Source organism: Aquarana catesbeiana, linkage group LG01, assembly GCF_042186555.1.
Source record: "Aquarana catesbeiana isolate 2022-GZ linkage group LG01, ASM4218655v1, whole genome shotgun sequence".
In the NCBI taxonomy this organism is placed as follows: domain Eukaryota; kingdom Metazoa; phylum Chordata; class Amphibia; order Anura; family Ranidae; genus Aquarana; species Aquarana catesbeiana.
In genome coordinates, this window is record NC_133324.1 from 696,527,048 (window position 1) to 696,552,646 (window position 25,599).

General features: G+C 41.3%; 1 protein-coding gene across 2 annotated transcripts in view; it reads right to left on the reverse strand.

The window, feature by feature from the left end:
• Positions 1–25,599, reverse strand: part of MFSD8 (major facilitator superfamily domain containing 8) — a 35,231-nt gene that overhangs the window by 1,882 nt on the left and 7,750 nt on the right. Inside the window, exons 4-12 of one of the 2 annotated variants that reach the window (XM_073603775.1) lie at positions 25,292–25,335; positions 22,249–22,489; positions 20,648–20,761; positions 20,427–20,571; positions 18,503–18,561; positions 11,034–11,139; positions 3,986–4,120; positions 3,508–3,611; positions 2,643–2,878 (exon numbers count right to left, since the gene is read on the reverse strand). In XM_073603775.1, the coding sequence (XP_073459876.1) occupies positions 2,643–2,878; positions 3,508–3,611; positions 3,986–4,120; positions 11,034–11,139; positions 18,503–18,561; positions 20,427–20,571; positions 20,648–20,761; positions 22,249–22,489; positions 25,292–25,335 (1,184 nt within the window). Of the gene's footprint in view, positions 1–2,642; positions 2,879–3,507; positions 3,612–3,985; positions 4,121–11,033; positions 11,140–18,502; positions 18,562–20,426; positions 20,572–20,647; positions 20,762–22,248; positions 22,490–23,376; positions 23,491–25,291; positions 25,336–25,599 lie in introns of both variants that reach the window. The other variant, XM_073603782.1, reaches the window with a different exon arrangement.

Sequence of the window (25,599 nt, forward strand, 5' to 3'; positions counted from 1 at the left end):
CTTTTTTTCCGTGGGGCCGCATATTTACCCATCACCCTTTGTGCTGGGAGCGAGTGGCACGGCGCACTCCCAGCACAGAGACCGAGGTCTCACTGTGAGTGTAACGATCGGGACCCGGAACTTGAGATTCTGGGTCACATGATCGCTGTGATCAGTCACTGTGAAGCCTGCCCCCTGTTTTCTTTCTCTGTGAATGGAGGAGCGAGAGATACATCATAACGCTCTCCTTGTAGAGGAAAAAAAAAAAAACAGTGAAAAAAATTTTTAAAATAAAATAAAAAAATACCTACAGTGGATATAAAAGTCTACATGCCCCTGTTAAAATGTCAGGTTTCTGTGATGTAAAAAGAAATGAAACAAAGATAAAGATTTTCAGAACTTTTTCCACCTTTAATGTGACCTAAAAACTGTACAATCTTTTAGGTGGAGAGAAGTAAAAATCAAAAACTAAAATATGGTTGCATAAAAGTGTGCACACCCTTAAACATACTTTGTTGAAGCACATTTTGATTTTAATACATCACTCAGACTTTTTGGGTATGGGTCTATCAGCATGGCACATCTTGACTTGGCAATATTTGCCCACTCTTTGCAAAAACACTCCAAATCTGTCAGATTGCAAGGGCATCTACTGTGTACAGCCCTCTTCAGATCACCCCACAGATTTTCAATCAGATTCAGGTCTGGGCCATTCCAAAACTTTAATCTTCTTCTGGTGAAGCCATTCCTTTGTTGATTTGGATGTATGCTTTGGGTCGTTGTCATGCTGAAAGATGAAGTTCTTTTTCATGTTCAGCTTTCTAGCAGAAGCCTGAAGGTTTTGTGCCAATATGGACTGGTATTTGGAACGGTTCATAATTCCCTCTACCTTGACTAATGCCGCTGTTCCAGCTGAAGAAAAAACAGGCCCAAAGCAGGATGCTGCCACCACCATGCTTCACTGTGGGTATGGCGTTCTTTTGGTGATGTGCAATATTTTTTAGTGGCAAACATATCTTTTGGAATTATGGCCAAAAAGTTTAACCTTGGTTTCATCAGACCAGAACACATTTTCCCACATGCTTTTGGGAGACTTCAGATGTGTTTTTGCAAAATTTAGCCAGGCTTGGATGTTTCTCTTGGTAAGAAAAGGCTTCGGTCTTGCCACTCTACCCTAGCCCAGACATATGAATAATACGGGAGATTGTTGTCACATGTACCACACAGCCAGTACTTGTCAGATGTTCCTGCAGCTCCTTTAATGTTGCTGTAGGCCTCTTGGCAGCCTCCCTGACCAGGTGTCTTCCCGTCTTTTCATCAATTTTGGAGGGATGTCCAGTTCTTGCTAATGTCACTTTTGTGCCATATTTTCTCCACTTGATGATGACCGTCTTCACTGTGTTCTATGGTATATCTATAATGCCTTAGAAATTATGTTGTACCCTTCTACATACCTTTTAACAATGAGATCCCTCTGATGCTTTGGAAGCTCTCGGCAGACCATGGCTTTTGTAGGATGCAACTAAGAAAATATGTCAGCAAAGACTGACTAGAACACCTGAACTTTATTTGGGGTTAATCAAAGGCACTTTAAATGATGGCAGGTGTGTAATGACTCCTACAGGAGGTCCCCGAGTTATGAACCTCTGACTTGCGAACGACTCCTACTTACGTACGGGAGGCGGCGTGACGTTCTGCGCATGCGTGGCCACTTTGACGGTGGGCACATCGGAAAACGACGTCTGCGCAGATACTTGACAGAACATCGGTAGATGACGTCTCTGCCGTTCTGCGCATACGCGCCTCCGACTTATGTACAAATCCAACTTAACAACAACCAGGCAGTCCCTAACCCATTCGTAACTCGGGGACTGCCTGTATTAAACATGAGTTTGAATGTGATTGCATAATTCTGAACACAGCTACATCCCTAGTTATAAGAGGGTGTGCACACTTATGCAACCACATTATGCAACCACATTATCTTAGTTTTTTTTTTTACCCCCACCCCCCCAAAGATTTCAGTTTGTTTTTCAATTGAGTTGTACAGTCTATAGGTCACATTAAAGGTGGAAAAAGTTCTGAAATGATTTATATTGGTTCTCATCACAGAAGAAACCTGACATTTTAACAGGAGTGTGTAGACTTTTTATATCCACTGTAAATCAAGGTTTAATCTAGGTCAGTGCAAGGGTTAATTTTTGGGTCAAGGTCAAAAAGGTCAGTGGGGGTTTTTTTTGGACAGATTTTTTTTTTAAAGTTAATTAGTATCAGTGTTGAGATCGTCAGGAGCAGGAGAGTTTCATTTGGCTTGTTCTTTGGTGAAAGGTTATAGTAGTACCAAGAAATATACAGCTTAATAAAAATGTTACTATTTTGGGTCAGTTTTCCTTTAATAATAGGAAAAAAAAAATAAATAAATAAAATTAGGGAGATATCCATTACCATTTATCACCAAATGAAAACCCAATAAAAAAAACAAGTATCTCAAAAAACAAAACTTCAAAAGAGCAAATAATAGAAGATATAGGAGAAGTCATGGGCTAGATTCCTATAAACCCTGAATACATTCATAGTGAGCATATATTAATAATAATAATATTATATTCAGACAATGCTAAAATTCTGAATTAATTCATTATTTGGAGTATTTACAGACTTACCTGTGGTTTGGGGCCTATGATTTTTGAGTACAAGGTGTAAGTCATGACATTACAGACTGGATAGCCAAAACCAATCAAAATATTAGATGTAAGATACTGCGCAAGGTGGATTACAGGTGTGTAAAAGCACCAGGACTGAGCTGCAGGACAACCAGTTGGCTCTTCAGTGTGATTGCTGGACATCACAAAACTTAAATCCCAGGAGCTGGAGTTATGAATGGTTGTGTTTTCAATGTCTGCAAGAGAAGGCAATAGTCATAAATCAGAATATCTGAGACTGCTAATTTATACGTTTGGCTAACACTTAGTTAAAATGTTCAAGTCATTATAGAAAGTCAGGCAGGAATTCTGTAGAATTAAATGTACTAAATATTTGGTATTCAGAGAAATCTTAAGGCCCTTTTGACACAGATGGACCGATCGGTTTTTCAGGTGGACCCGTTTGGACCATCCACTACTCTCTATGGAGCGGCGGATATGACACGTGTCCGTTGACACCCGCTGTCATTCGATCCACTAAAAACAGACGGATGGGGGATGTGTTCCTCATCTGTCTGGCAGATCGGATGGAAACGGACAGGCAGTCCGTTTCCATCCAACAGCCCATAGAGCGGGCTGTGTCCGTGTCTGCTGCGCTGATGCATCAGCTCAGTGGAGAGATCCCTTGGTGAGCAGGCGGATAGGCTGGCAGACTCCACCAGTGTGAAAGGGGCCTAAAAAGTAAATCTATATAAAAGCTGACTGCTCTGCCTCACTCTGTGTTATTTTGAAGCCTTTAAAGAAATACATTGAGGGGGAATGTCAATTCTGGAAGCATTGCTTTAGATCTTCCCTCCAAAATGAGATTATTACCAGGTATACTAACCTGCCCACTGTATCTTTGGGTATTGGTTTCCCCAAGGCAACAAGACAAAGAACCCTGCCCAAATAACAGCCAGTCCACCGACAAGCCAAATACGATCTCCAGTCCTGTAACAGAATGATGAACGCTTGAAATAAAATATTTTTAATGACAGCCATAGATCTGATTCATTTTTCACTTGATACAGCAGAGAACATAGGAGCGTAACAAGCATACAAAGGAATAAAATGCTTATAATAATCTTTACTATCTATGAGTGGGAAACATCTGGCATTTGTTGGAAAACCTGTAGCCCTTTTCCACGTCATCCAGTATGATGAAAATTTAATACTTGAATTTACTGATATTATTTTATGAACAGCAGTCACCTGAACTGATAATACAGCCTACAGTCTGAAGAAACAACTGTAAATCATGAGTTTAACATACAAATTTAACAAGAGTAATTATTTGAAATGATTGTATTATTTAAGTCACTTACTTTTTAGAAAGCAATTTAACTGTTATGAACACAAACACCGATTCCACACCAATAGCAGCCAAGATAATTCCATTATAAAACACTGCCTGTGTTCTGCTCCATGCAAACATATCCATTGTTAGTGGGGTTGCAATTCTGGAGAAACAGAAGTAGCAAGAAAGTCTTAAAGAAAAGGATATACATAGATTATGTAAAACACGGAAAGTACTCTGTCTATATTGTATAATCTAGGTACTGGAATGACATGGATAGAATGTCATCTTCCCCTCCCTACTTAGAACATTGCCCCCAGCGTCAATTTCTAATTGCATAAGTTTAGAGAACACCTGTGGGAATCTCACTGCATAAAGACTAAAGCCCCATACACAGAATGTCTGGAGACATTTGTTGGTACAAAAAATACCTGCCGACATTCTGCCAGTGTATATGTCTGTCTGTCCGACAGAAGCTGGAAATTCGGCCGGCTTCTGTCAGATGTGCATGCTGAAAAACCAGCAGTCGACCGACTCCCGATCAGCGCTCTCAGTCAATGGCAGAGAGCGTCGATTGGAATGTTCTGGCAGGGGCGCCGTCCCCCTAACAGAACACGACAACTCAGCAGAGGGAGATCGCTGAACTAACCTCGTATGGTTAGTACAGCAGCTCCTGACTGAAGCAGTCAGGTTTTTTTTCATGCCACCCAAACAGTAGTGTGTACCCAGCTTTAGGTATTCATTTATACCAGGGAACAGATATTACTATCCAAACTCTTTCATACCCCACAGGGTTTATACCGTGGCTGGATTTTGCAGCCCATTCATAAAATGCAGTCTGAGGTATGGAGCCTGCAGTGTCCCATGCAGTTCTCGCTACTTTGCATACGTCACATGATCCAGACTTACCCTGCCCCCCCCCCCCTCTAATTTTTATTGCACTCCACCTGCTTCAGAGTTCAAAGGGCAGGTGAGAGCAATGAACATTTGTACAGTCACTGCTGTGATTTATTAATATGCAGTAGCCTTTCCTGATTTGAAAGCAGTGATATGGCCATGGTAAAGGCTATACCACTTACATTATGAATGGACCTCTAAGAACTGTAAGAAGTCAGTGCATTTTTTCTTCATAGTGGTATGTACCTTCAGAGCACTCCCTCAGATTTCTTCTTTCCTGGTAATAAATGCTTGCCCCCTTCCAGAAAGTTTTGGCTAGGCCTTTGAAAACTTTAAGCAAACATAGGCCTGATATAGGTAAAAATAGAAACTTTGAGAAATTTAGCTGGCTGATAGAGGCACTTATTGCTAAGGTGAATGTACTAGCTGACAGCTTTTAGCAACCATGAAACATATCCTCCATTTTCCTTAAAGCTAAACCCTCAAATATATTTTGATGTTTACCTACCTGTAACGAATATGTCCCCCTTTTCAAACATAGGAATAGTGGCAATGAAACTCTTTTCATAGCAACAGGTCTCTGCCCCCTCACATCCGTTTTATAAGACCAGTGGATGGTATGCTTTCTTTTCCTTCAGCCACGCCACTGATGTAGTTCTTTCAGCGAGTAGTGTTGAAGTTATGCCCCCTCTCACTGTAAAGGGCAGACCTGGGAGTCTCAGGCTCCTGGTGTAAACCATCCACTAACAGCTTGATTTGGTTGTTAGGCCAGCAGACCCTGAATCTGTCCCAGCTCACATGATCCAACACTGACTGAGAGGCCTGCGTGTAATGAAGACAATGTGGGCAACCATGAAGACAATGTAGGAGAGTACACAAGCCCATTTACTGGCTATGTTTACATGTGCCTTGTACCAGCCCACAATTCTGCCCACCAAAGCGGGCAATTGCTACAATTCCCATAGCATTATGAGAATTGTAGTTTTTCATGGTGGTGCAGCGATATATCTTCCAGCATACTTCCTCCAAGTGCCCGGCCAGGCTGGAAACACATTTTTAGCTTGAAAACCCTTTTCTGTACATCTCTAAGATTTAGTTTTACTTTGTTACCAAGGACTAGCCACTTCAGACGTCTGAGCTACATCTTACCTACCTACCTGCTCCCTAGCAAGAAGAGAGTGTGTTTAATAGCCACTGAAGTATTCATAAAGGGAACACAACAAAAAAAAAAAAAAAAGGAGGGTTCAGCCCAGAATTAAGGCTCTTTTAACAAAGTGAAACTGAAATCAGAGACACAGAAAAACAAGGACCGGGATAATAGATGGCAGTTTGCCTGTCTGATCTTGGACAGGAGTTTTACCAAACATGGCTGATAGGTTTAGTTTAGAGAGACAGGAATATTCCCAACTACACTTATAGCTCCCTAGGACAACATGTAAGCTTCAGCCCAATTTGCCAACAACCTAAAGTCTTGTACCTAACAATTACAATGTCATGCACTTCCAACTAGTAGAAATTTGACTGTGCCATTACAGCCTTTGCTTGGCTGACCTTTATGACGTGCCTAGACAAACCATGAATATCAGCTATCTGCCCATCAGTTGCTGCACCCAAACACCCGCTGTATGGAATTACGTGCTCACCCATTAATCTCCTTGACCTTAACTAGGGAACCTTGCCTCTCCCTTCGTTGTTTACAGTGAGGGAAAAAAGCATTTGATCCCCTGCTGATTTTGTACATTTGCCCACTCACAAAGAAATGATGAGTCTATAATTTTAATGGTAGGTTTATTTTAACAGTGAGAGACAGAATAACAACAAAAATATCCAGAAAAACACATTTAAAAAAAGTTAAAAATTGATTTGCATTTTATTGAGTGAAGCAAGTATTTGATCCCCTATCAAATCAGCAAGATTTCTGGCTCTCAGGTGTCTTCTATACAGGTAATGAGCTGAGATTAGGAGCACACTCTTAAAGGGAGTGCTCCTAATCTCAGCTCGTTACCTGTATAAAAGACACCTGTCCACAGAAGCAAAATCAGATTCCAATCTCTTAACCATGGCCAAAACCAAAAGAGCTGTCCAAGGATGTCAGGGACAAGATTGTAAACCTACACAACGCTGGAATGGGCTACAAGACCATCACCAAGCAGCTTGGTGAGAGGGTGACAACAGTTGGTGTGATTATTCGCAAATGAAAGAAACCCAAAATAACTGTCAATCTCCTTAGGTCTGGGGCTCCATGCGAGATCTCACCTCTTGGAGTTTCAATGATCATGAGTACGGTGATGAATCAGCCCAGTTAACACTACGCTGTGAAGGACTGAAATCCTGCAGCACCCGCAAGGTCTCCCTGCTCAAGAAAGCACATGTACAGGCCCGTCTGAAGTTTACTAATGAACATCTGAATGATTCAGAGGAGAACTGGGTGAAAGTGTTGTGATCAGATGAAACCAAAATGAAGCTCTTTGGCATCAACTCAACTCGCTGTGTTAGGAGGAAGAGGAATGCTGCTTATAACCCCAAAAAACACCATTCCCACGTCAAATGTGGAGGTGGAAACATTATGCTTTGGGGGTGTTTTTCTTCTAAGGCGACAAGACAACTTCACTGCATCAAAGGGACAATGGACAGGCTATGCACAGTCAAATTCTGGGGAGAGAACCTGCTTTCCTCGTCCAGGGCATTATGGGTAGTGGATGGGTATTCCAGCATGACAATGACCCAAAACACACGGCTAAGGCAACAAAGGAGTGGCACATCAAGAAGAAGCACATTAAGGTCCTGGAATGGCTTAGCCAGTTTCCAGACCTTAATCCCATGGATAATTTGTGGAGGGAGCCAAAGGTTCGAGTCACCAAACGTCAGCCTCAAAACCACAGAGGATCTGCAAAGAGGAGTGGGATAAAATCCTTCCTGAGAGGTGTGCAAACTTGGTGGCCAACTAAAAGAAACGTCTAACCTCTGTGATTGCCCACAAGGGTTTTGCCATCAAGTACTAGGTCATGTTTTGCGAGGTTGTCAAATACTTATTTCACTCATTAAAAGCCAATCAATTTATAACTTTTTTGAACTGCGTTTTTCTGGATTTTTTTTTGGTATTCTGTCTCTCATGGTTAAAATTAACCTACCAATAAAATTATAGACTGATTATTTCTTTCTCAGTGGGTAAACATACAAAATCAGCAGGTGATCAAATACTTTTTTCCCCTCACTGTACTGTACTGGACCACCCGCAGTCATTATACGGCGGTACTTTGAAGAGGAGTATCGTTGTTATGGCAGCATCTAGCTGCCATAACTCCAGTATCCTCTTCTTCAGCGGGCGTCCGCTTTCAGATAAAAAAGTGTTCTCTGCGGTGGATTCGGTTCCTCTTCCGTGTTAAGTATGGAGCTGAGTGAGGGGAAGATGGCCCCCACCCGGCTCCATACCATTGCAAGGTGGAAGTGACGTTTTGAGCAACAATTTTTTATTTTTTCAAATGACTTTTTTTTTTTTTTATTGCATTTTAGTGTAAATATGAGATCTGAGCTCTACTCTTTTTGACCCCAGATCACGTTTTTAAGAGGTCCTGTCATGCTTTTTTTCTATTACAAGGGTTTACATTCCTTGTAATAGGAATAAAAGTAACACTTTTTAAAAAAAAAAAGAAGAACAGTGTAAAAATAAAAAAGGTAAAATAAATAAGAAAAAATTATTTTTTTTAAAATGCGCCCCGTCCCGCTGAGCTCGCAAGCAGAAATGAGCGCATACGTGAGTAGCGCCCGCATATAAAAACGGCGATCGTTCAAGCGAGAGCAATAATTCTAGCCCTAGACCTCCTCTGCAACAAAAAACAGGCAACCTGCAGAATTTTTTAAAGGACGCATATGGAGATTTTTAAAGGTAAAAGTTTGTCGCCATTCCACGAGCGGGCGCAACTTTGAAGCGTGAAATGTTGGGTATCAATTTACTCAGCATAACATCATCTTTCACAATATCAAAAAAAATAAAAAACAAAAAATTGGACCAGCTTTAGGGTTGTCTTATTTTAAAATTCAAAAAAGTATTTTTTTTTTCCCCAAAAAAAGTGCGCTTGTAAGACTGCTGCGCAAATACGGCGTGACAGAAAGTATTTGCCAAAACTGCCATTTTATTTTCTAGAATTTTGTTTTTTTATACACACACACACACACACATATACACACACACACACACACAGTGGGGACGGAAAGTATTCAGACCCCCTTAAATTTTGCACTCTTTGTTATATTGCAGCCATTTGCTAAAATCATTTAAGTTCATTTTTTTCTTCATTAACGTACACACAGCACCCCATATTGACAGAAAAACACAGAATTGTTGACATTTTTGCAGATTTATTAAAAAAGAAAAACTGAAATATCACATGGTCCTAAGTATTCAGACCCTTTGCTGTGACACTCATATATTTAACTCAGGTGCTGTCCATTTCTTCTGATCATCCTTGAGATGGTTCTACACCTTCATTTGAGTCCAGCTGTGTTTGATTATACTGAATGGACTTGATTAGGAAAGCCACACACCTGTCTATATAAGACCTTACAGCTCACAGTGCATGTCAGCGCAAATGAGAATCATGAGGTCAAAGGAACTGCCCGAAGAGCTCAGAGACAGAATTGTGGCAAGGCACAGATCTGTCCAAGGTTACAAAAAAATTTCTGCTGCACTTAAGGTCCCTAAGAGCACAGTGGCCTTCATAATCCTTAAATGGAAGACGTTTGGGATGACCAGAACCCTTCCTAGAGCTGGCCGTCCGGCCAAACTGAGCCATCGGGGGAGAAGAGCCTTGGTGAGAGAGGTAAAGAAGAACCCAAAGATCACTGTGGCTGAGCTCCAGATATGCAGTCGGGAGATGGGAGAAAGTTTTAGAAGGTCAACCATCACTGCAGCCCTACACCAGTCGGGGCTTTATGGCAGAGTGGCCCGACGGAAGCCTCTCCTCAGTGCAAGACACATGAATGCCCGCATGGAGTTTGCTAAATAGAACACCTAAAGGACTCCAAGATGGTGAGAAATAAGACTCTCTGGTCTGATGAGACCAAGATAGAAGTTTTTGGCCTTAATTCTTAGCAGTACGTGTGGAGAAAACCAGGCACTGCTCATCACCTGTCCAATACAGTCCCAACAGTGAAGCATGGTGGTGGCAGCATCATGCTGTGGGGGTGTTTTTCAGCTGCAGGGACAGGACGACTGGTTGCAATCGAGGGAAAGATGAATGCGGCCAAGTACAGGAATATCCTGGACGAAAACCTTCTCCAGAGTGCTCAGGACCTCAGACTGGGCCGAAGGTTTACCTTCCAACAAGACAATGACCCTAAGCACACAGCTAAAATAATGGAGTGGCTTCACAATAACTCCGTGACTGTTCTTGAATGGCCCAGCCAGAGCCCTGACTTAAACCCAATTGAGCATCTCTGGAGAGACCTAAAAATGGCTGTCCACCAATGTTTACCATCCAACCTGACAGAACTGGAGAGGATCTGCAAGGAGGAATGGCAGAGGATCCCCAAATCCAGGTGTGAAAAACTTGTTGCATCTTTCCCAAAAAGACTCATGGCTGTATTAGATCAAAAGGGTGCTTCTACTAAGTAGCGAGCAAAGGGTCTGAATACTTAGGACCATGTGATATTTCAGTTCTTCTTTTTTAATAAATCTGCAAAAATGTCAACAATTCTGTGTTTTTCTGTCAATATGGGGTGCTGTGTGTACATTAATGAGGAAAAAAATGAATTGATTTTAGTAAATGGCTGCAATATAACAAAGAGTCCCCACTAATAAATTATAATATATATATATAAATAAAATGTTTGGGGATTCCAAGTAATTTTCTAGCAATAAATACTGATTTTAACTTGTAAACAACAAGTTTGAAAAATAGGCCCGGTCGTAAAGTGGTTAATATGTGCATACATACGTCTATACTGTACTGTGTAGATGTTCGCATATGTACTCTCAGTGTTTGTAAACTAACATGCAATTCTATAAATCTCAGAACAAAGTTTAAGCATCCAGAGTGGAAAGATCCACAAGATTTTGCCATAGAAAAAAGGCGGATCCCAACTTGGCTTTTGCGGTCATCACGTGAAAGTTTCACCCACAAGCATTTGCATATAACTACTTTTTATATATGCTAATAACATGAAAAAGGCATACTTACGTTTCAAAAATGGCAAATACAAACAAAGTTACAAAGAACAAAACATTTGATGAGACAACTGCCACTCGATCAATGGCCTCTTCACTCTCTTCCTGTGAATTCGACTCTGAAAATAGAAAACAAAAACATACAATAAACTCACTCCAGCCTTTAGTTCATCTAGTGCAGTGATATGTAATTAGCGGACCTCCAGCTGTTGCAGAACTACAAGTCCTATGAGGCATAGAAAGACTCTGACAGCCACAAGCATGACACCCAGAGGCAGAGCATGATGGGACTTGTAGTTTTGCAACAGCTGCAGGTCCACTAATTGCATATCCCTGATCTAGTGGAAGAAACTCAACAAAGGCTTAGTAAGGCAAAAGTGTTTAATTGAGAAACTAAGTATAAACATAATATGTGAAAAATACTTCTAAAGCTTAAAGAGGAAGTTTATTCTGCTTTTGTTGTTCCACGTATCTGCTCTCATCAACATGCGGATGAATTTTTAAATAAAACCTTTCCATTTTCATTCAATACCATACTTTAAAACTTACTGATGTTATCAGTAAGTCCCTATGCTTCTGTTTAGTAATGTAGGCAGATCATGGCTGGTAGGAGGGTCAGCAAACCTTCCTGAAAATATTGACAGCACCCTGCCTCAGTACTCCTATCAAGAGCCTTCACCCCTTATGCAGCAGCAATAGGCTGAATTTAATAGCAGACCACCATAGGTAATATGTTGTCCATATGTTATACTTAACCTCCATGACTAAAAGAACTGAAATCCAATGAATGAAAGGGACAAGTCAGGGACAGTCAGGCTGGGGAGGAAGGACTAGATGATGCTGGATGTCCTTCAGCCAGGAAATAAGTACAAGCTTTATTTAACTTGGTGCAGCTTCTAAGGCACTGTGTGCAACAAAATCAGAGTAAGCAATTTTAGTACAGGAGATGAGCCTGTACAACCGTGCAAGACTAAACGGTAAGGCTGAAGTTCAGATTTAAAATAAAAAACTTCTGCTCGTCATTTTATTAATTTTCATCTACGTCGTGAAAAACAAGACAACACCTGAAAAACGCTAAGATGTGGGCTATAATCCAGTGTTGTCGTGAACCATTATGCATATTGTGTGTGTTTTTTTTACATTGTGAAACTCTTCTGCTCATATTTCCCAAGTTCAAACAAACTCAAATGAAGAAAATGGCTGAGCAGCACAAGGCAACCCAGTAAGAGGCCACACTAAGGTAAGCCATACACGGTTTGAATTTCAGCAGAAAGCTGCCAAGAATCGAACCATGTATGGGCAGGCTGAATGTACCAAACTGATCGATCTTTCAACTTGGATATAACCAGCATGCCTGCGATTGATTTACCTGCGATTAGCGCTGGTGGCTGCTATAGCCGTTAGCAATTATCAATGTCTTCTCCCGGCGGGAGAAGACAATGGCCTGGCAGGAGGGATTCCTGCATCAACACTGTCTGTCTGCGGGAAAGTATAATTTGCTCTGTGTATGGCCAGCCTTACACAATTAAAATGTACAGTACTTATGGAAATGAATGCATCAATAACCACTTCCCACCCAGCCTATAGTGGATTGACGGCTGGACGGGACTCTCATCGATCCGGGTGGACGTCATATTGTGGGGCCATGCTGTGGCGCAATCTGTCATTGGCTGTGTCCACCAGACACAGTTGATGACTGATCACTGTACCGGCCCGAACGAAACACAGCAGGTCACATGACAGTTGTAAACAATGGATGGCTTCCTTTTAAGCCTTCCATTGTGTACAATTGTGTTGCTAGCTGTGATTGGTCACAGTGATCATATGGTACAGGTGGGCCAATCACAGCCTATCGGTGCCATGTGATCAGCTGTAGCCAATCATTTCATTCAGTAAATTGCTTGCATATAGCAATGAAATTCATTGCTATAAGGAAACATAATGTGTCCCTTATCAGTGCCACACCAGTTTTATGACGATGCTGTACTGCACTGATGACAGTATGGAAAAATATATAAAAAAAAAAAATGTAATTTAAATTTCCAAAAAATGACAACTTCAAAAAAAAAAAAAAAAAAAAAAAAAACACCCCTCACCATGCCGCTTATTAAATACATTGGACTGTCTACATTCCAAAAAGGAGTCATTTGAGACATATCTGTACTGTCCTGACATTTTTGGGCCTCAAGAAATTAGATAGGGTGTCAGTACATCAGAATTGATCAATTTTCAGATATATACCATATTTTGTGGACTGTATAATTTTCCTACAGACTAAATATACACTGATTTTGGTTATTTTCACAAAGAAATGTAGCAAAATAAATTTTACCCTAAATTTATGATGAACAATTAGTTATTTGCCAAATTTTATAACAGAAATTAAGAAAAAAGTTTTTTGTTTTTCATCAAAAATGTTCGGTTTTGTTACGTTTATTTAGCAAAAATTAAAAACCCAGTAGTAATTAAAGTGGAGTTCCACACAAAAATGGAACTTCCGCTTTTCGGAACCCTCCCCCCTCCGGTGTCACATTTGGCACATTTCAGGGGGGAGGGGGGGTGCAGATACCTGTCTAAGACAGGTATTTGCACCCACTTCCGGCATAGACTCCCATGGGAGTCTACGCCTCTTCCCGTCCCGACCGCGCTGTCTGCTGGGAACACACAGCTCCCAGGAGAGAGCGGGGACCACTAGGGACATGCAGCGCGACTCGCGCATGCGCAGTAGGGAACCGGGAAGTGAAGCCGCAATGCTTCACTTCCTGATTCCCTCACCTAGGATGGCAGCGGCAGCTGCCGAGAACCGAGAGGGTTCTCGGCGTCCCCTGCCGACATCGCTGGACCCTGGGACAGGTAAGTGGCCATGTATTAAAAGTCAGCAGGTGCAGTATTTGTAGCTGCTGGCTTTTAATATTTTTTTTTTTTTTTTAGGCGGTGTGGGTGAACCCCCGCTTTAATTAAATACCAATCAAAAGAAAGCTCTATTTGTGTGAAAAAATTAACAGTTTTGTTTGGGTACAGTGTTGCATTACTGAGTAATTGTCATTCAAAGTGTGATAGAGCTGAAAGCTGAAAATTGGCCTGGGCAGGAAGGGGGTAAAAGTGCCCTGTATTGAAGTGATTAACAAACTTTATTTTCTAATTTAGTAATTGACTGGTGTGCTACTGTAACTTTCAGAACAATTTCTCTAACAAAACCCTGCCCTAGTTTATTATTCCTTGAAGATTTTTTCAGTAACCTAAACCACGTTCTAGTCATCCCTTACATAGAGGAAGGGGAACTTCTGGATAAAATGTACGGCAGAGCTTTGACCACAAGAACACTTGTAAGCCTACAGACCGTAACATGCACATTTAGGACAGACATTCCTGCATGCCTTTTTTGCATGTTTACTAGGGTCTACAAGGGTTTATGTTAAGTTTTGTTTATGTATTATCAAGAATGAAGAATATTCAAGAACAGAAAATGTCCACAGTGCAGAGACACTAAAAAATACAATTATACTTTTCAGGGCCTAGGTTAATGGACTTTGATTTGCATCAGAACTGCCTCTCTCCCCATACAAGTCAATGGGAATGCAAAAGCAGATTTATGCATGTCAGAAGGAGGTCAACTGAAGGTCAAATGGATCTGTCTTTAAATTCTGAATGATCTCAGAAATCTCTCAAATTGATGTCAAAATGCACCCAAAAGCACACTGCATTTGCCCATCAACATAAGCCCAATGCCCATCAACACAGGCCCTTCATGATTTTACCGTTCATTTCACTGGGTCACCTTAAAGTGATTCTAAAGTTTCTCTTTATTTACAGTATCTCACAAAAGTGAGTACACCCCTCACATTTTTGTAACTATTTTATTATATCTTTTTATGTGACAACACTGAAGAAATTACACTTTGCTACAATGTAAAGTAGTGATAGAGCGATAGAGAGTTCAAAATAACTCAACACACAGCCATTAATGTCTAAACCACTGGCAACAAAAGTGAGTACACCCCTAAGTGAAAATGTCCAAACTGGGCCCAAATAGCCATTTTCCCTCCCCAGTGTTATGTGACTTGTTAGTGTTACAAGGTCTCAGATGTGAATGGGGAGCAGGTGTGTTAAATTTGGTGTTATCGCTCTCACTCTCTCATATTGGTCACTGAAGATTCAACATGGATGGCACCTCATTGCAAAGAACTCTCTGAGGAGCTGAAAAAAAAAATTGTTGCTCTACATAAAGATGGCCTAGGCTATAAGAAGATTGCCAAGACCCTGAAACTGAGCTGCAGCACGGTGGCCAAGACTTTACAGCGATTTAACAGGACAGGTTCCACTCAGAACAGGCCTCGCCATGGTCGACCAAAGACGTTGAGTGCACGTGCTCAGCGTCATATCCAGAGGTTGTCTTTGGGAAATAGACGTATGAGTGCTGCCAGCATTGCTGCAGAGGTTGAAGGGGTGGGGGGTCAGCCTGTCAGTGCTCAGACCATACGCCGCACACTGCATCAAATTGGTCTGCATGGCTGTCATCCCAGAAGAAAGCCTCTTCTAAAGATGATGCACAAGAAAGCCCGCAAACAGTTTGATGAAGACAAGCAGACTAAGGACATGGATTACTGGAACCATGTCCTGTGGTCTGTTGGGACCAAAATAAACTTATTTGATTCAGATGGTGTCAAGCGTGTGTCGCGGCAACCAGGTGAGGAGGACAAAGACAAGTCTTGCCTACAGTCAAGCATGGTGGTGAGAGTGTCATGGTCTGGGGCTGCATGAGTGCTGCCGGCACTGGGGAGCTACAATTCATTCAGGGAACCATGAATGCAAACATGTACTTGTGACATACTGAAGCAGAGCATGATCCCCTCCCTTCGGAGACTGGGCCGCGGGGCAGTATTCCAACATGATAACAACCCCAAACACACCTCCAAGACGACCACTGCCTTGCTAAAGAAGCTGAGGGTAAAGGTGATGGACTGGCCAAGCATGTCTCCAGACCTAAACCCTATTGAGCATCTGTGGGGCATCCTCAAACGGAAGGTGGAGGAGCTCAAGGTCTCTAACATCCACCAGCTCTGTGATGTCGTCATGGAGGAGTGGAAGAGGACTCTAGTGGCAACCTGTGAAGCTCTGGTGAACTCCATGCCCAAGAGGGTTAAGGCAGTGCTGGAAAATAATGGTGGCCACACAAAATATTGACACTTTGGGCCCAATTTGGACATTTTCACTTAGGGGTGTACTCACTTTTGTTGCCAGCAGTTTAGACATTAATGGCTGTGTGTTGAGTTATTTTGAGGGGACAGCAAATTTACACTGTTATACAAGCTGTACACTCACTACTTTACATTGTAGCAAAGCTTAGACAGAGAAGGCTTGCAATCAATATGTAAAAAGAATAGGTTGCACACCACGATTGTGATCCAAAATCCTTTATTGGGACATCCCAGAGTGACACCACAAGATCAGAGTGCCCGATAAACGCGTTTCACACTGCTATAAGTGCTATATCATACAGGTGCACACTACTGGATCAAGATCAGGCTCAGGTAAATATTGGGTGGGGGCTGGAGAGGAAGCTGCACCCAGAAGGTGTTCTACCTTCATGCATAGAATCCATTAAGATATAAAACCTTCTGCCTTTACAATCCCTTTATTGGATAAAAAATTGCCAACCTGCAAAAGCAAGGTTGCACTCTTCTCGCCATTGCCGGTCAATGTATGGGCCGATTCTCTACAAATTTTAAAGCATCAAAAACATTTGTGATGGGCAGATGCAGAATTAGTAGAAGATCAATATACAGTGCATCTGGAAAGTATTCACAGCGCTTCACTTTTTCCACATTTTGTTATGGTACAGCCTTATTTCAAAATGTATTAAATTTATTACTTTCCTCAAAATGCTACAAACAATACCCCATAACAACAACGTGAAAGAATACTGTTTGAAATCTTTGCAAATTTTTTTAAACACCCCCCAAAAAAAAAAAAAAATTATATTATATTATAATATATATATATATATATATATATATATATATATATATATATATATATATATATATATATATATATATATCACATGTACATAAATATTCACAGCCTTTGCCATGACGCTCAAAATTGAGCTCAGGTGCATCATGTTTCCACTGATCATTATTGAGATGAATCTACAACTTGATTGGAGTCCACCTGTGGTAAATTCAGTTGATTGGACATGATTTAGAAAGGCACACACCTGTCTACATAAGGTCCCACAATGTCAGAGCACAAACCAGAAGTCCAAGGAATTGTCTATAGACCACCGTGACGGGATTGTATGGAGGCACAGATCTGGGGAAGGGTACAGAAAAATTTCTGCAGCATTGAAGGTCCCAATGAGTAAAGTGGCCTCCATCATTTGTAAATGGAAGAAGTTTTGAACCACCAGGACTCTTCCTAGGGTGGACCGCCAAGCCAAACGATTGGGGGAGAACCGCCATAGTCAGGGAGGTGACTAAGAATCCGATGGTCACTCTGACAGAGCTCCAGCGTTTCTCTGTGGAGAGAGGGGAACCTTCAAGAAGAACAACCGTCTCCACCAATCAGACCTGTATGGTAGAGTGGACAGATGGAAGCAACCCCTCAGTAAAAAGGCACATGACAGCCCGCCTAGATTTGTCAAAAGACACCTGAAGGACTCTCAGACCATGAGAAACAAAATTCTCTGGTCTGATGAAACAAAGATTGGCCTGAATGGCAAGTGTCATGTCTGGAGAAAACCGTGCACCGCTTATCACCTGGCCAATACCAACCCTACAGTGAAGCATGGTGGTGGCAGCATCATGCTGTGGGGCTGTTTTTCAGCGGCAGGAACTGGTAGACTAGTCAGGATCAAGGGAACGACGAATGCAACAATGTACATCCTTGATGAAAACCTACTCCAAAGTGCTCTGAACCTCAGACTGGGACGAAGGTTCATCTTCCAACAGGGCAACGATCCTAAGCACACAGCCAAGATAACAAAGGCGTGGCTATGGGACAACTCTGTGAATATTCTTGAGCGGCCCAGCCAGAGCCCAGACTTGAACCCGACTGAACATCTCTGGAGAGATCTGAAAATGGCTGTGCACCGACGTTCCCCATCCAACCTGATGGGGCTTGAGAGGTCCAGCAAAGAAGAGAAACTGCCCAAAAATAGGTGTGCCAAGCTTGTAGCATCATACTCAAAAAGACTTGAGGCTGTAATTGGTGCCAAAGGTGCTTCAACAAAGTATTGAGCAAAGGATGTGATACTTATGTACATGTAATTTATTTTGTTTTTTTATTTTTAATAAATTTGCAAAGATTTCAAAACAAACTTCTTTCACATTGTCATTATGGGGTATTGCTTGAGGAAAATAATGAATTTAATCCATTTTGGAATAAGGCTGTAACATAACAAAATGTGGAAAAAGTGAAGCGCTGTGAATATTTTCCGGATGCACTGTAGGTATGTGTGGAATCATAAAAGTATATTACCTTCAGGCTCATAGTTTATATTTCCCATGTGCCTTCCCAGGTCATCCACTCTGTGTTCTCTGCAGGGAGAAAAATACTGATTAACTGCAATTTTCATAAACCACAGAGCCACAGCAAAAATATATTGTATAAAAGTTTAGAATAACCAGGCAATGAATAACAAATCATATGTGCTAAATAAAACAAAGGACAAGCAAATTAACATTACACTACAATCATCCTAAAAAAATTCCATTCATGAAAGAGGGCTGCATGCTCCTTATTAGCCTGAGACAAAAGAGAAGGGCTTGAATCGAAGTACTGAGATGACATTGTACCTTTACATTCTCAGTAGATAGCAGGCAAATTTTAGCGGATGGCCTTTCCATAAAAAACTGCAAAAGAGCATTCTCAAAAATCCCTTTGGATATGGATAATGCCTGTTATTTTCTAAAGCTAAGCCAGAAGAGTTGAAAATGAACTGCCTATTTATCAACTGCAGCCGTTGACATCACACCTAAGAGAGTGGCACCAGCAGCAGTCTCAGGCCTTTTGGATGTCTACACAAGGGAGACATTTAAAAGGTAAATAACATCCATAAAATATGCACATCTTATCTTATGGGAAGATTGTTAAATGTCTGGTGCCAGGGTTTAATATAGATGCTAAAGTAAATACAAGACATGGAAGAAAGTCTCAATTCAACTAAGGTATGCAAATTCTTCTTTGTTTGGTACTTGCTTACATGTTGAATAATTCAATTAATGTATAACTAAATGGAAAAACATTTTTCTTTATTTTGGATACAGTAGGGGAGGGTTAAAACTAGAGTTGCACCGATACCATTTACTTTTTTTTGGCGAGTACGAGCACCGATAATTGTGCTTACTGTTACCGAATACCTTTGTGCTGCGATTCGAGCCCATACAAAATGGACAGACTCAAATCCAAGATTAATGGGCTCAAATCCAATATTAATTAACTCAAATTGCACTGCAAAGAATCGCATGTAGTATGAACAGGAATGCGGTGCAATTCCTGTACGAAACGCATGTGGTTTCCCGCATCACTCTTGTGAACCCAAGACTGAAGTCACTATAAAAAGCCTGGGCTTACACAGGAGTGGTGGGGGAACTACATGTGATTCAGGCAGGAATCGCACTGCATTTCTTTTCAAAATCACATGCGATTCTTTGCAGTGCAATTTCAACCCATTCGTTTTGTATGGGCTCAAATTGCACCGCAAAAGGTATCGGTTGTAGGTATTGGAGCTTTTGCATGAGTACTCGTGCAAATGCTCAGTATTGGTACTGATAATCAGTATCGGTGCAACCCTAGTTTTAACCCCCCTACTTTATCCAAAATAAAGAAAAACATTTTGCCATTTAGTTATACATTAATTGAATTAATTAAAAAACACTTTTTTGCCATCTGTGTTTCATTAAGAACATTTTCCTTTACTTTCTGTTCTAAAGATTCAACAGTAAGTGAGCAGATATTATTCCAAAGTGAGGGATATCATCTCTTGTCAGATTAGAAGATTTCCCCTCTATTCCTGGTCTGGTGTCAACTCATAATTTTGGATCTACCCTCGCTTTCATTTGCGATGGCATTGGTGATCAGAATAAATTAGAGAGAATGACTTTTCCTATGAGGGAAATCCAGCAATAAAAACACGATAGTTGTTCTAACCATGGGTGCTCAACCTGTGGCGGAACTGCAAATCCCATGAGGCATTGCAAGGCTGAGGCTTAAAAAGGCAAAGTCATGATGGGACTTGTAGTTCCGCAACAGCTGGAGAGCCATAGGTTGAGCACTATATAACTCCTCGCCGTAGGATTATTTACATTTCCCTACCAAAGTAGATAATATTTTAAAAATTAAAAAAAAAAAAAAAAAAAAAAAAAAAACGCAAAAAACAGTTTTAGGAAAACAAAATTAATACCTGAATATAATAAAGATCAGAATGATGTTCACAATGCCAAGGAACGCACCCATGAGTGATGGGGTGGTGTACATGTTCAGCTGGAGATCAATAGCAGCGAAGGTTACACCCTGTTCTCCAATCACAGTAAAGGCAGCCTGGAATGCTAGAGGAGAGAAGTTTATTTATCCAAAATGCAAGGCCTGAGCACAATCCCATGTCACTTCCAATAACCTACCTACCAGGGCCCAAGATAAATCCCAGAGCTTGGAATGCACTTATGTTTGCCATTGCACCCGTCCTTTCTGAAATGGAAGTTGCACCAGCAACATACGATCTAACAACAGCAACATTGCCTAGGATTTAAGCAAAATATAAGATAATAATCTGATGGCTTTAAAAAAATGGGAGTAAAGATAGATGGAATTAAGAACCTAGTTCTGTTCCTTGAGTACAGGGCATGACAAATTTGCTTTGAATCTAGGAGCCAGCTAAAAAAGTTAGCAGCCATTTTTTTTTTTTTTTTTTTTTTTAACTAACAAAGCTTACAGGTGGAACATGTAACATGTTTCTGAAGGTGATCTTCTCCTTTAACCCTTTCACAGCCATAGCCGTTTTTGTGCCTTTTGCACACGTTTAAAAAATCATTCTAGGCCTGAAGATTACAAAAAAACCCAAACATTATGTTTTCTGAAAGTAGACACCCTAGAAAATAAAAAAAGTGGTAGTTGCAATTTTTATGCCACACGATATTACAGCAAAATGTCAGTAAAAAAAACACATTAAAAGGTTAATTTAGGGGCACAAAAACGCAATAAATAATGCAATTTTGGGTAAAATATAAAAGCCATGGTTGCACCGAGTAAACAGATACCCAACATGTCAAACCTTAAATTTGTGTGCACCTGTGTGCAACAAACTTCAGTATCCTATATTTTCCATAGGAGACGCTTTAAAAGCCCCTAAAGGTCATCAGTTACGAAGGAGGTCTGGTGATAGAATTATTGATCTCATTCCGCGTGCACGGTGATGTTTAACATTTGTATGGCAATCGACATTTTCACACGTAGGCGACCCACCACACACGATTAAGTTTGTACGTGCGGATACGTTGGGGTGGGGTGCCTCAATATTTTTTTTTGGGGGGGGGGGGGGTTTACTTAACTCCCCACCCCATCCCCCCCCCCCCCCAAATCACATAGGGGACAAAAAGTCCCCCATCTGATGTTTTTTTTTGGTGACAGGTTTTCCCTAATGAGACATCCAGGGTTAAAAAGACCCTGCATGTCGTTCCACTGAACGTAATGCAATACACATCACACTGCATTACATTCTTTCCTGGCCCAGATGGCTGGGGAAACGGTCAACAGGGACCCGGAAGTGACGTCACTTTCGGGTCAGCAACAAGGAGGGGAGGGGAGGAGAGTCCACTCCCCCCCCCCCCCATGTCGGTTCCAGGCTCGCAGGTGGGCAAATGGAGTCTGGGATACATAGAGAAGGGGGGGGGGGCATTCGGGCGTCAGGACGCAATTTCTTGTCGCCTGGGGTTTGTGCACTAATTCCACTGGCCACTGTGCAGTCTGTGGCCAGTGAAAGTAAAAAGTGTCTTCTCACTGGTTTTAGTGGGAGAAATAGCGTCCCATTGTTGGTATCAGCAAGAGAAATGGTACACTATTGTTGGTATTTAGAGGAGGAATTGTGCCCCATCATTGGTGTCTGTGGGACGAATGGTGCCCCATCATTGGTGTTGATGGAATGGTGGCTCAAGGGCTAGATACAGGCCGCAGTTTGGAGACCACTGCTCTATAACACAAGGTTTTACTTTTTTTCTGTAGCAACACACCTGATCCAAAGCCAACCAGGGCACGGGCGGCAAGCATGTAATACTTGTTGTGACTGGCAGGAACATGTACATAGGCATAAAGACAGCTGGCTGCCACCAGTATGGAGATGGAGACAACTAGAGGCTCTCTTCGTGGCCTATGATTAGACCATAAACCAAACAAGGGTGAGGCAATCATCTGACCCAAACTGAATGACGCGATTACCCAGCCGAGGAAACTTGCATCAGCACTTGAGTCAATCTGAAAAAAATGAACAGTGAATATGGATTATATTGAGCTTTTTATTCAGCAAGAAAAATCAAAGTTTATCCCCAATGTATATAATCTCACTAAACTTCATGCCACTTAATAGTATACATATAAAAACTAGAAACAAATATATTAATAATAATCATTTACAGCACTGATCACCTTTTCAAACTGTATATTAGCATGTCTTACAAGTTTATATTCATAAAAAAGTAATGGAAGGTGTGTGTGTTGCCTATAGCAACAATCAGCTATGGATGAATGACAGCTGGAGTGTGATTGGTTGCTATGGGAAATACAGAAATGTTTTCTTGGTCATCCCTTCTAAAGTAGGACTATGGAAAAATGCACACAAAGCTAGAAGAAATGACAATATTACCTGGATGGAACACCATAAAACTGTCATACTGAGCCAAACTTAGATTATTAATGAAGGCATTAGGGGGATTCACCCTCTCTGTCTGACGACTGCTATCCTCTAAAGTGGAAGAAAATCCCACATTTTGATTGGTCCCCAGAACAGGAATGGAGGGGAAATCTTCCAGTGGAGACACTAGTTGTGGTGATTTCCTCACTTTACTACACCTTACAGCAGCAAGAGCTGGGATTTTAACACACTATCTTGTGAGGAATACCAGTGTGTGATTTTTTTTTTTACGTCACGATATAATCTTTATAGGCTTGTTTTAATGAACGCATTCAATCTTGCAGAAATAGACTGCACTAAGTCTATAAACAATCTCTTTTATCAAATAGAGGCAATCGTTCCAGGCCTAAAATTCTTTTAATGTGGATGTAAACACTTACATATACCCAGTGAAGTGACTGGCCTCGGGTGATATACAGAGATGAAACAAATCCTCCTACATAAGTTGTACCTGTTTTCTGCTGTCTTCTCTTCTCTACATCTGTTCATAGTGCAGAATTTTTAAAGCGTGTCTGAGCTGTCAGAAAAAAGGGGGCAGGGAGCTGAAGTTAAAGAGAAGTTCCGCCTGGGGAAAAAAAATAAAATAAAAAAAAAGTCAGCAGCTACAAATACTGTAGCTGCTGACTTTTAATATGTAGACGCTTACCTGTCCAGGGAGCCGAGATGTTGGCACCGCAGCTGATTTTCAGAGCGGCTTTCGGGTGCTGCCATCGCCATTTATCATAAGGGTAACCGGAAGTGAAGCCTTTTGGCTTCACAGCCGGTTTCCTTACTGCGCATGCCTGGCGCCAGAGGAAGCAGGAGGAGGGCTGAACCTCCAAGGGATGGCGCAGCAGCGCAGTCTACCGGAAGTAGGGAAGGGTACCTGTCAAAAACAGGCACCCGTTCCCCACTCCCCCTGAAAGGTGCCAAATGTGGCACCGGTAGGGGGAGGAAGCAGATAAGCGGAAGTTCCACTTTTGGGTGAAACTCCGCTTTAACCACTTTAAGTCCAGGCTTTTTCTGCCACTTTTTGTTAACAAGTTCAAATCAGTATTTTTTGCAATATATACCCCAATTTTTTGTAAAATGTGAAAGGTATCTATTTACTTGGCGTAACATCATCTAACATGTCATGCTTTAAAACTGCACACGCTTGTGGAATGGCGACTACTTGCTTTGAATGCCTTTACAGGTTACCTGACTACAGAGGAGGTCTAGTGCTAAAATTATTGCTCTAACATTTGCGCCAATACCTCACATGTGTGGTGCGAACACCGTTTACTCCCACCGCTTCTGAAAGCGTTCCAGCGGCTCATGAGTCACTCAGAACGCTTTCATGGGAAAGCCAGTCGCTGATTGACAAAAAATAAATAAAAAATACCAAGGTTATGGCCGATAGCTGCAGCCATAACTCCAGGAAACCACTTCAAAGCCGTAATGTGTATATATATATATATATATATATATATATATATATATATATATATATATATATATACACATATACACATATACACACACACACACACACACACATACACTGCAATGCTCAGTAAGGAGAACTCTGAGAGCTGATTGGAGGGAAGGGACGCACCCCCTTCACACAGCTCACAGGAACAGAGCTGAGGCTGTCAATCAGCTGGAGGTCCCTCCACTGTCACCATTTTTCTATTGGTTTCAGGAAAACTTGTTAGAGGTGATTCATGCTGGTAGCAGAGGAATGAAGCAGCAGACAGAAATAATACTAAAGTTGGCCATAGATGGTTACAATCTTAGCTGGTTCAGCTGGGACTGGCCCAGATTTGAACCATCTATGGGCAGGCTGATTGTACCCAAGTCGGTCCATCTATCAACTTGCGTAAAAAGAGAATGATGGATTTTTACATGCGATTATTGCCAGCCGCAAATAATCACCGCGTTCTCCCGGCACTGTGAATTCCCATTAACACTGACTGTGTTGATGGGGGATTCCCTCCGGTGGAGCTATTGTGTTCTCCCAGTAGGGGGACTCTGGGAGCGACCCCTGCCGGAATAACACAGCGATTATTGCTAGCAGCTGTGTTGATGAGGAATCAAGTGATTTTCTTTCCTGCAACCCGTGTCATCTATGGCCTGCCTTAGCGCTCTTAACTGAGACAAGTACACACTATAGAAGGATGTGCTTTTTTCATTTTTTACATCGGAGGTTTACAACCACTTTAAAGTCAACCAAATCAACCTTTACTTTGTTTTATCCAATAAATATTTTCAAACAAATGATCATTTAAAACAACCAACACTACAATCTGTTTATGGTTATGTGTATGGTCAGACAAAGCATAATTTACTCATTACCCTTAGCTCTCCCAAGAGCCTGGGGCAAGTGATAAAAGGACTTAACTAACCTTTTTCAGATATGGCCAAATTGAGGTCATCACAATAGAAAACCCTTAAAAAAAAAAAAAAAAACAAAAAAAAAAAAAAAACACATTTCATTACTTAAGTAAAACAATTAAAAGGTAAACTATGTCTACAGACACATATGAGTTTAAACCCATACTATAAAAAGAACATTTCTTTTAACAAAGCAGACCTATCCTGAGAATCAACGTCTCATGATCTATAAGAAGTTGTAGTATCAATAATAAGTAGCGCAATCCCTGAAGACAGAGTTACACTATATTACCAAAACTATTGGGACACCTGCCTTTAC